We start from the raw sequence: 12791 nt of genomic DNA on the forward strand, positions 1-12791 counted from the left end.
AGGTTAATAAATTAGTTAGGCAGGAACGGCCCCTCGTGAATCCATGCTGAGTATCATTAACCCTTTCAGGGTCCGTCCCGTAGATCTACGGCTGGTCGGTGAGTGTCCAAACCGTAGATCTACGCCAAAATTCTAGCGCTATCAAATTTAGCGCGAAAGCGCTCATAGGCCTACATATGAGAGAATGGGTCTGCGCCGTGGGTGTGCGCCGTAAACAAAAAATCTAGGCGCCTGCATAGCATTGTGGGAACGCCGGCTCAGTCACCCTTGTTCACCATGCCTCGTCACAAGTCAGCTCTCACTCCCCGGAAAATTGGGACTCTCCTCTTCCTGTCTGATAGTTCTGACACTGATGGAAGTGGAAATGAAGACGAATTCTACGGCTTTGATAAGTTAGTGACCGAAAATAATGACCAGGATATCGATAATAGTGCAGAAAACCCCGACGATCCTCGACCTTCTACCTCTGGTGTGGGCACTCGTGACTCACGGTCGGGTGTTCCTAAACGTAAGAGAAAACTAATATTTTCCCGTGGCCTGGCCTCTGACTTCAGTAATGACGATGATTCTGACGTGGATTGTGATTTTATTGCGCTCGACGATCATTCGAGTAGTGATAGTGAGGAAACATATTCACCAGTGAAGCGTCGGTATGTTCGCCGCCGCATGCGCTCGGGTAGTGTACCCTATGCTGTGCCCAGGGGACGGAGTACATCCCGGAGTACATCCCGTGGCCCTACACCCGTTTTAGGTATTGATAGTGAGGATGATGTGGCTACACTTGGCATGGATGGGCCACAGACATCAGTGGATGGTGTTAGTGGGGCTGGTAGTGGTAGTGGCACCGCCATGCGTGACTCGCTGTGCCACGCGGGGACCCACGCTGCTGACTCGTCAGTTCAAGGACAAAGCGGAGCGTCACCCACCAGCCCGCCACAACCACCAGTACAACCAGCCTATGATGTCCAGTATCCACCAGCAAACCGTATCTGGGATTGGCAGCAAAATCCCAATTTTGTTCCCAGCCCTCACCACTTTGATGACTCTCAAAGTGGAATTCTACCTACCTGTCCCCTTGGAACCACGGCCAATGAACTGGAATTCTTTGAATTATTCTTTGACCAGCCATTGATGGAAATTATTGTCAGGGAAAGTAATAAGTATTTTCAGTACACCATGGCAAATACGATCTTATCACCACAGTCAAGACTACACAGGTGGAAAGAGACGACTGTTGCAGAAATGTATTTGCTTTTTGCAACAATAATGCTTATGCCTCACGTCTATAAGCATAATATAAAAGCATACTGGTCCACAGATTGGCTAATTTGTACCCCATCCTTCAGTGAAATAATACCAGTGAACAGGTTTATCTTACTGTTACGTATGTTGCACTTCTCTGACAAAACCAGGCCTGACAGAAGTGACAGGTTATACAAGATTAGAAATGTTTTCATGTATCTCAAACAAAAGTTCAGGATATACTTTTATCCATTCAAGAATCTTGTAATTGACGAGTCTTTGATTTTGTTCAAAGGTAGACTGTCATTCAAGCAGTATATACCGAGCAAGAGGAACCGCTTTGGTATAAAATTGTTTGTACTCTGTGATTGTGACAGTGGCCTGGTGTTGGATATTGTTGTATACACGGGTAGTAAAACATTGAAAGATACCAAGATGTTATTGGGTATATCAGGTGACGTAGTGAGAAACATGATGGCACCTTCTCTTGGTAAGGGCCATACATTATATACCGATAACTGGTACACAAGCCCATTACTCAGTGATTTCATGCGAGTGAACAAGACAGATGTGTGTGGCACAGTGCGTTCTAATCGTAAACATATGCCCAGGCTCAACGCAGGTGTTCGTGGTGATGACGTGCAGGTGTTTATTGCCAATGACATCATGGCATTACGGTGGCATGACAAACGAGATGTCACATTGTTGACAACCATTCGCCGTAATGAAATGCAAGACAGTGGCAAAGGTGATCGAGTGACTAATGAACGTATTCGAAAACCAGTGACAGTGATTGATTATACACAAAACATGCGCTTGGTTGACAAGTGTGACATGCAGATTGGTTTTGTTGACTGTGTTCGTAAGAGTTACAAGTGGTACATGAAACTTTTCTTCCATCTCATGGACATTTCAATGCTGAATGCATATAATATGTACCAAATAAAGACTGGTAACAGACCACCGTATGGTGAATTTTGTTTGTCTGTTGTCAGACAACTCATAATGAAGTACCAGGTAACAACACCTGCAATACAACAAGGTCCTCGAATTCATCACAATATACCCAAGCGTTTGAGGAGAGAAGGTGATCATTTCATAATACAGCTTCCTTCAACTCAATAGAAATTTGCTCAGAAGAGATGCATCGTCTGTGCACAAACAAAACGACGGCAACAAAGACGCAAAGACACTCGGTTTATGTGTGAGGAATGTAAGGTGCCTCTGTGCATGGTGCCTTGTTTCAAGGAGTTCCACAAGCTCCAGCAGTTCTAAAACCATGTCCAGTGATTGTAAATATGTAAATATATGATAGAACATTAGTATTATACAATATTTGTGCATGTTTATTGTAATAAACAACAGTGGTAAACATTAATATGATAATAACTTTAGTGCGGTTATTGTGTTCAATACAGTGAGTATATATATATCAATTATATACAGTATTGGTCTCTCAGGCCCCAAATGTTAGTAGGAATAGAAAAAAATTGGAAAAGAAAAGAAAAAACAACTAAAACAACAAAATAATATAATACGCGTATGTGGAATTCGTCGATGTTGCCGCCACCACATCATTTTCTACAAACTTCTTGGCACTGTATCTCGGTAAGTACTGATCAGATTCTAATTTTTTTTGTTTTATTACCTTCACAAAAATATGCTCTTTAATTCTGTAAGAAAAAAATAATTTTTTTTTTTTTCAAAATTTCTTGGACACTGGTGCGTGACTTCAGATTTTGGCCTTGGACCCTGAAAGGGTTAATCAAGCTGCGCTTATCGAGAAGGCTTCTTATGTTTTTTTTTTTTTTTTTTTTTTACCCAACAAGTTGGCCGTCTCCCACCGAGGCAGGGTGACCCAAAAAAGAAAGAAAATCCCCAAAAAGAAAATACTTTCATCATCATTCAACACTTTCACCACACTCGCACATTATTACTGTTTTTGCAGAGGTGCTCAGAATACAACAGTCTAGAAGCATACACATATAAAGATACACAACATATCCCTCCAAACTGCCAATATCCCAAACCCCTCCTTTAAAGTGCAGGCATTGTACTTCCCATTTCCAGGACTCAAGTCTGACTATATGAAAACAGCCGGTTTCCCTGAATCCCTTCACTAAATATTACCCTGCTCACACTCCAACAGATCGTCAGGTCCCAAGTACCATTCGTCTCCATTCACTCCTATCTAACACGCTCACGCACGCTTGCTGGAAGTCCAAGCCCCTTGCCCACAAAACCACCTTTACCCCCTCTCTCCAACCCTTTCGAGGACGACCCCTACCCCGCCTTCCTTCCCCTATAGATTTATGTGCTTTCCATGTCATTCTACTTTGATCCATTCTCTCTAAATGACCAAACCACCTCAACAACCCCTCTTCTGCCCTCTGACTAATACTTTTGTTGAGGTTAGGCTTATTGGGCAGTAATTTGACAGTAACGCCTTGTCCCCTGCTTTAAAAAATAGGAATTACATTAGCCATCTTCCACATATCAGACACTACACCTGTTTGAAGAGAAATATTGAAAATATTAGTTAATGGTTCACAAAGTTCCATTTTACACTCTTTAAGAACCCTTGAAAAAAGTTCATCAGGGCCCAGGGATTTATTTTGCTTTAACCAGTCTATCTGTTTGATAACCAATTTGGTAGTGACTGTGATATTGCATAATTTATCATCATCAGGCCCACTATAAAATTAATTACTGGGATATTGTTAGTGTCTTCCTGAGTGAAAACCGAGAGAAAATAATTTTTAACCCTTTGGGGGTTTCAGACATACTAGTACATCTTACGACCAAGGGTTTTTGACGTACTAGTACGCCTAAATTCTAGCGCCCTCAAATCTAGTGAGAGAAAGCTGGTAGGCCTACATATGTATTAATGGGTCTATGTGGTCAGTGTGCGCAGTATAAAAAAAATCCTGCACCACACGGTGCATAATGAGAAAAAAAAACTTTGACCGTGTTTTTGGATTAAAACAGCGACTTTGCACTGTATTTTCGTATGGTATTTATTGTTGTATTCTAGTTTTCTTGGTCTCATTTTATAGAATGGAAGACATCTTACAGAAATTGAGATGATTTTGACTGGTTTTACAATGAAAAGTACTTTGAAATTGAGCTCAGAGTAGCAGAAATGTTCGATTTTTACCAAAGTTCAAAAGTAAACAAATCATGTCAAGCATCCAATACATGTCAACTGGTGAGTCTAATATTCTTTCACAAGTGCGCTGATATTATTTATACCATTTCTACACTAATGCAGTAGTCTGCATAACAGTAAATCTTATTTTTTTTTTTTGTGAGAGTAAAAATTCAAAGTGGAAAGCCAAAGAAATATAAGAGGGGCCTGGGGATGTGATTAACGAACAGAGAACTTATTATTTTAGTGCCAGGAATGTCTTGTTTACTCTGGACCGTACTCGGAAATTGGCATCTTTTGAAATTTGTGTGAAATTGGCAAAATTGATAAATTCTGACCACTATATTGGATAGTTGAAACCAGTAAATGGGTGGTTTCTTGTACTCGTTCAATAGAAAAGTGGAGTTTTAGCGAAATAGTTATGATTTTTGTCGACTAGTACACTGGAATTGGCCGAAAATAGGGCTCAAAGTGGGCAAAATCGCCAATGCGTAAACATCGTCAAGACCGCTAACTTCGCGAGAGCATAATTCTGCAAGTTTTCCATCCAATTTCATACTTTTGGTGTCATGATCGGGAGAAGATTTTCTATCTTTTCATAAGAAAAAATAATTTTTTTTTTTTTTTTAAATTTTGGCGACCCTGAGAACAAGTCTCTGAGAGGACCTGTCGACCCCCAAAGGGTTAAGAATAGAGCACATTTCATTCTCTTTGTCAGTGAGATGCCTAGAATTATTTTTAAGGGGACCTATCTTATCTCTAACTTTTGTTCTATAAACCTGGAAAAAACTTTTTGGGTTAGTTTTTGAATCCCTAGCAACTTCAATTTCATAGTCCTGTTTAGCTTTTCTTATCCCCTTTTTTAACGTCCCTCTTAATGTCAATATAATGTGTTGATAATTTTGTGGGCGCTGATCTATTTCAGGTGTTGTTCCTTGGTACTTGAATATTATTTGTCTGATAACTGACAAACAAAATTCACCATATTTGGGTTTCTTGTTGGTCTTCAACTTATACATATAAGCATTCAGCATGGAAATTTCAAGAAGATGGAAAAAGAGTTTTATGTACCACTTATAACTCTTGCAGACACAATCAGCAAACCCAATCTGCATGTCACATTTGTCCACTAAGTGCATATTGAGGTTGTAATCCATCACACCTGCAGGTTTTACAATGGGTTCATTGGTCTCTATTCTGCTTGCCAGTGTCTACCATTTCGTGTTGGTGAATTGAAGTAGCAAGACATACCTGAAATCTTGCATGTTTATCAGACAGACAAAAGACACCAGCAATCCTACCATCATATAAAACAATTACAGGCTTTCGTCTTACACTCACTTGGCAGGACGGTAGTACCTCTCTGGGTGGCTGCTGTCTACCAACCTACTACCTAGAACATGTTTGTCATGCCACCAAAATGCCATGATGTCATTGGCAGCAAACACCTGAACATCACCTCTATGAGTGCCAGCGTCAAACCTAGGCATATGCTTACAATTTCCACGCACTGTGCCACACACATCTGTCATGTTCACTTGCAAGAAATCACTGAGTAAAGGGCTTGTGTACCAGTTGTCAGTATATAAAATATGCCCCTTACCGAGATATGGTTCCATCATTGTTCTAACCACATCACCAGAGATACCCAGTAACTTCCTGGTATCTTGCAATGTATTATTGCCATTGTACACAATTATATCCAAAACCAGACCACTTTTGCAATCACACAGTACAAATAACTTTATACCAAAGCATTTCCTCTTGCTTGGTGTGTACTGCTTGAATGATAGTCTGCCTTTGAACAAAATCAAAGACTTATCAATAACAAGCTTCCTGAAGTGATAAAAATATATACAGCACTTTTGTTTCAGGTACATAAACACATTCCTGATCTTGTATAACCTGTCGTTTCTGTCAGGGCTTGTTTTGTCTGAGAAGTGTAGCATACGTAATAGTAGCACAAATCTATTCACTGGTATAATGTGACCAAAAGCTGGGGTTGAAATCAGGCGGTCTTTCAACCAGTATGTGTTGACACTGCATAAGCACTGTGGCATAAGCATTATTGTGGCAAAGAACAGATACATCTCTGCCACAGTTGTGTCCTTCCACTGGTGTAGGCATGATCTTAGTGAAAGAATTGTGTTTGCCATAGTATACTCAAAGTATGTATTGCTTTCCCTGACAGTAATGTCCATCAGGGGTTCATCGAAGTATAACTGAAAGCACTCCAGTTCAGTGGCATTCTTCCCAAGTGTACATGATGGCCTTATTCCACTTTGTATTTCATCAAAGTGATGGGGATTGGGAAGAAAATTGTCACCTTGCTGCCAATTCCATATGCGGTCTGCTGGTAGGTACTGGATATTTACAGGTTGTGATTGTGGATGTTGTGGGAGTGTGGCATTGGTTGAGGCTGGTTGTGGCTGAGTTAGCAGCCTGGCCCACTGCTGGTGCCACATGACTCGTGCCACCACCACCATCACCACCACCACCGCCTACTGCCCCACTCGCATCATTCAGCCCCATTGTAGCAATATCGTCATCTTCACTATCAGTTTGTGGTTTAGGGCCACGGGAAGTACTCTGAGATTTACTCCTTCCCATTGGAGCAACATATGACACACTACCAGAACACATGCTACGTCGTGCATACTGCCATTTCACTGGAGAATATTCACCCTCACTGTCACAACTACAACTGTTTTCAATAGCTTGGAAATCACTATCACTTTCACCGCTCACATCTGAGTTCTGTACACGGTAAAATAGTTTCCTCTTTCATCCTGGTACAGGTGAGCGTGAATGAGACGGCCCAGCACCAGAGGTGGAAGGTTATGGGTCATCTGGATTTTCATCACTAATTACGTTATCCTGGGCACTGCTTTTGGTCACACCCTCTCTAAAACCATGAAATTCACTTTCATTGGCACTTCCATCGCTGTTAGAGCTATCACTTGGGAACAAAAGACCTCCAATTCACCGAGGAGTGAGGTACTACTTGCCACGAGGCATGGTGAAAATCGACTACCAAGATGGCGTTCCCACAATGCACCACTGAGTTCGATTTTTTTTCACAGGGTGCACACCCACCACCCAGACCCATTCTCTCACTTGTAGGCCTACCAGCTTTCTCCCACTTTATTTGAAGCCGCTAGAATTTATGCATATAAATACGTCAAACATGGTGGCTCGTAAGATGTATATATACAACCGAAACAGTCAAAGGGTTAAGCACCTTCTTAGTTTACAGCTGTGGCCTTCTGTTTTCTTTTCACAGGTTTGGAAACCTTCCCTGTCATTTCTTTTGTATTTCACTACTTGATGCTGAGTTACCTTATGGTGGTGGGATTTAACCCTTTGACTGTCGCGGCCGTATATATACGTTTACGAGGTACCGTGTTTGACGTATATATACTCATAAATTCTAGCGGCTTCAAATCAGGCGGGAGAAAGCTGGTAGGCCCACATGTGAGAGAATGGGTCTGTGTGGTCAGTGTGCACCACATAAAAAAAATCCTGGAGCACGCAGTGCATAATGAGAAAAAAAAAACTCTGAACTTTTTTTTAATTAAAATGCCGACTTTGTGGTCTATTTTCGTATAGTATTTGTGGTTGTATTCTCGTTTTCTTGGTCTCATTTGATAGAATGGAAACTATATTATAGAAATAGAGGTGATTTTGATTAATTTTACTATAAAAAGAACCTGGAAATGGAGCACAAAGTACGGGAAATGTTTGATTTTTGCCGATGTTCAAAAGTAAACAAATGATGTCATTTTCCAATAAATGTCCAAATAGCCATTCTAATATGCAGTCATGAAGGGGTTGATGTAATTTTTACAATTATTACAGTATTGCAGTAGTCTGCATAACAGTAAATCTTCTATTTTTTGTTTGAATAAAATTTAAAAATAAAAAGCAGGAGTAATATCAGAGGGGCCTGGAGACATGACTGATGAACAAAGAAAATGTTATTTTAGAGCCAGGAATGTCTGCATTGTTCATTCTGGTCCTTATTTTGAAATTGTCATATTTTTTAATTTTCGTGAAATTGGCCAAATTGCAAATTTCTGACCATGTTATTGGGTAGTTGAAATCGGTAAATGGGCAGTTTCTTGTACTCAATCGATGGAAAAAATGGAGTTCTGAAGAAATAGCTATGAGTTTGGTTGACTGGAATAATGGAATTAGCCGAAAATAGGGCTCAAAGTGGGCGAAATCGCCGATTTGTAAAAATCGCCGAGGTCGCTAACTTCGCGAGAGCGTAATTCCGTCAGTTTTCCATCAAATTTCGTTTTTTTGGTTTCTTTACAATTGGGAAAAGATTATCATTTCATAAGAAAAAATAATTTTTTTTTTTTAAATTTTGTGACACCAAGAGACACCTCAGGATAGGGGGTTGCGACAGTCAAAGGGTTAACCCTTAAACTGTACAATTGTAGATCTATGTTTGCACGCATAGCGCTCCAAATGTAGATCAACGTTTTATTTTTCATTCCTTCAAATTTGGCACAATAGGCTTGAGTCGCCTAGACATGAGAGAATGGGTCTGTGCACTCAGTGTGCGCACTATTAAAAAAATCTGGGAGTGCTTAGTACCTTGTGGAAGCACCAGTTCAATTGAGCTCCAACTAGAGCAAATAGCGTGGCAAACACCAGGGATTCACTGATGCCATGTCACATTAACACTCCCATTTTAAGAGGAAAGTAAAAACAGGTTAGATAAATACATGAGTGAGTGTGGGTGGGTGTGAGTTGGACCTGACTAGCTTGTGCTACTAGGTCTGATTTCATTCTCCTTCCTTCAATGGATGTGACCTGAGTAGGTGGGTCATTGGTCTAAGCCGGAGGGGGAGGGTGACATGTACCTGCCTTGCATGGGTCAGTAGGCCTGCTGCAGTGTTCCTTCTTTATGTTCTTATGTATTTGGCAGGCTGGCCGGCTGGCTTGCTTTGGCTGTCTCTGGCTGTTTCTCTATCTATATATCTATCTGTCTATATCTCTATCTGTATCTCTATATATCTGTCTATCTATATCTCTGTCTCACACGTACACATAAGTACAGTTATTATACATTGTGTAGATAACCTAAGATAACCCAAAAATTCCAGGCGAGGATAGACAGACTGATAGAAACATGTTTGTGTGTATCAGTGAAAACAAATAAAGCCAGGGTTCCTCGAGCACCCATTTATCAAATGTCACCGAGCTGATAACAGATGTCATAGCACAGTTCTTCAAGGAGTGCCATATACATATGCTCCAGGCAGACAGAAAGACATAAACAGAGACAGACATACAGGCAGGCAGATAGACACAGACAGATACAGACACGCAGATAGACAGATAAATAGACAGAGAGATAAGACATGTTTGTGTGTAACAGTGATAACAAATACAGCCAGGGTTAGCTGGAGCAGTGGGCATTTATCAGATGTCACTAGGCTGCCAACAGTATAGGGATGCCTTTCATAACACCATGCTTCAGGTATATGCCAGGGTATCTTAAAACATTGCTGGGACCTATAAATACTTTGTATATACGTATTTCTAGACAATAGTAAATAACCCAGGCAGGTGTAAATGTTCACCTGTCAATGTGATTGTGACTATTTGAGCACTATTTCAGTACCTAATATTAGTGTCAGAACAAAGACTGGCTATGAAATTACAAGAACTATTTATTTTTTTTCAAACAAGTCAGCCGTCTCCCACCGAGGCAGGGTGACCCAAAAAAGAAAGAAAATCCCCTAAAAGAAAATGCTTTCATCATCATTCAACACTTTCACCACACTCACACATAATCACTGTTTTTGCAGAGGTGCTCAGAATACAACAGTTTTGAAGCATATACGTATAAAGATACACAACATTTCCCTCCAAACTGCCAATATCCCAAACCCCTCCTTTAAAGTGCAGGCATTGTACTTCCCATTTCCAGAACTCAAGTCCGACTATATGAAAATAACCGGTTTCCCTGAATCCCTTCACTATATATTATCCTGCTCACACACCAACAGATCGTCAGGTCCCAAGTACCATTCGTCTCCATTCACTCCTATCTAACATGCTCATGCACACATGCTGGAAGTCCAAGCCCCTTGCCCACAAAACCTCCTTTACCCCCTCTCTCCAACCCTTTCGAGGACGACCCCTACCCCTCCCTTTCCTTCCCCTATAGATTTATATGCTTTCCATGTTATTCTACTTTGATCCATTCTCTCTAAATGATAAAACCACCTCAACAACCCCTCTTCTGCCCTCTGACTAATACTTTTATTAACTCCACACCTTTTCCTAATTTCCACACTCCGAATTTTCTGCATAATATTTACACCACACATTGCCCTTAGACAGGACATCTCCATTGCCTAAAACCATCTCCTTGCTGCTGCATTTACCACCCAAGCTTCACATCCATATAAGAGTGTTGGTACTACTATACTTTCATACATTCCCTTCTTTGCCTCCATAGATAACGTTTTTTGACTCCACATATACCTCAACGCACCACTCACCTTTTTTCCCTCATCAATTCTATGATTAACCTCATCCTTCATAAATCCATCCGCCAACACGTCAACTCCCAAGTATCTGAAAACATTCATAAGCACAGTATCATCAGCAAAAAGTAACTGTGTCAATTCCCATTTTGAATTTGATTCCCCATAATTTAATCCCACCCCTCTCCCGAACACACTAGCATTTACTTCTTTTACAACCCCATCTATAAATATATTAAACAACCATGGTGACATTACACATCCCTGTCTAAGACCTACTTTTACCGGGAAGTATTCTCTCTCTCTTCTACACACCCTAACCTGAGCCTCACTATCCTCATAAAAACTCTACAGCATTTACTAACTTACCACCTATTCCATATATTTGCAATATCTGCCACATTGCTCCTCTATCCACTCTATCATATGCCTTTTCTAAATCCATAAATGCAATAAAAACTTCCCTACCTTTATCTAAATACTGTTCACATATATGCTTCAATGTAAACACTTGATCTACACATCCCCTACCCACTCTGAAACCTCCTTGCTCATCCGCAATCCTACATTCTGTCTTACCTCTAATTCTTTCAGTTATAACCCTACCGTACACTTTTCCTGGTATACTCAGTAAACTTATTCCTCTATAATTTTTACAATCTCTTTTGTCCCCTTTCTCTTTATATAAAGGGACTATACATGCTCTCTGCCAATCCCTAGGTACCTTCCCGTCTTTCATACATTTATTAAACAACAGTACCAACCACTCCAACACTATATCCCCCCTGCTTTTAACATTTCTGTCATGATCCCATCAGTTCCAGCTGCTTTACCCCCTTTCATTCTACGTAATGCCTCACGTACCTCCCCCACACTTACATTCTGCTCTTCTTCACTCCTAAAAGATGGTATACCTCCCTGACCAGTGCATGAAATTACCGCCTCCCTTTCTTCCTCAAAATATTCTCGTCATCTACCTAATAGCTCCATCTCCCCATCTACTAACTCCCCTACTCTGATTTTAACTGACAAATCCATACTTTCCCTAGGCTTTCTTAACTTGTTTAACTCACTCCAAAATTTTTTCTTATTTTCATTAAAATTTCTTGACAGTGCCTCTCCCACTCTTTCATCTGCTCTCCTTTTGCACTCTCTCACCACTCTCTTCACCTTTCTTTTACTCTCCATATACTCTGCTCTTCTTATAACACTTCTGCTTTGTAAAAACCTCTCGTAAGCTACCTTTTTCTCTTTTATCACACCCTTTACTTCATCATTCCACCATTCACTCCTCTTTCCTCCTGCCCCCACCCTCCTATAACCACAAACTTCTGCCCCACATTCTAATACTGCATTTTTAAAACTATTCCAACCCTCTTCAACCCCCCCCACTACTCATCTTTGCACTAGCCCACCTTTCTGCCAATAGTCGCTTATATCTCACCCGAACTTCCTCCTCCCTTAGTTTATACACTTTCATCTCCCTCTTACTTGTTGTTGCCACCTTCCTCTTTTCCCATCTACCTCTTACTCTAACTGTAGCTACAACTAAATAATGATCCGATATATCAGTTGCCCCTCTATAAACATGTACATCCTGAAGCCTACCCATCAACCTTTTATCCACCAATACATATTCTAACAAACTACTTTCATTACGTGCTACATCATAGCATAAAAAATATATTAAAATAAAATGAGAAAAAAAAGATATATCGGCAACACTTCTGCAAGCAGCAGGAATCGATGTTGCCGACAGGTTAGCATCCAGAGGCAACTTCATGGTCTTAAACCTTGGTAAGTACTGACCCTAAATTTTTTTTTTAATCCTATAACATGTAGAAAAATATGCTCTTCATTTTAAAAGAAAAAAAAAAACTTTTTATTTTTCA

General features: G+C 40.4%; 1 protein-coding gene across 4 annotated transcripts in view; it reads left to right on the forward strand.

Moving 5' to 3' along the window:
• The window catches only part of LOC128686343 (electron transfer flavoprotein-ubiquinone oxidoreductase, mitochondrial-like), a 43674-nt gene extending 31688 nt beyond the window's left edge, over positions 1-11986 (forward strand). For 3 of the 4 annotated variants that reach the window (XR_011392105.1, XR_011392104.1, XR_011392106.1), the window contains one exon: positions 7189-11986. Coding sequence is in view for 1 of the 4 variants with exons in the window: in XM_070085944.1 (XP_069942045.1) it covers positions 7189-7202 (14 nt within the window). In the remaining 3 variants the exon portion in view is untranslated. The remainder of the gene's footprint in view (positions 1-7188) is intronic. The other variant, XM_070085944.1, reaches the window with a different exon arrangement.
• The last annotated feature ends 805 nt before the right edge of the window (positions 11987-12791 follow it).

Source organism: Cherax quadricarinatus, chromosome 17 (assembly GCF_038502225.1).
Source record: "Cherax quadricarinatus isolate ZL_2023a chromosome 17, ASM3850222v1, whole genome shotgun sequence".
In the NCBI taxonomy this organism is placed as follows: Eukaryota; Metazoa; Arthropoda; class Malacostraca; order Decapoda; family Parastacidae; genus Cherax; species Cherax quadricarinatus.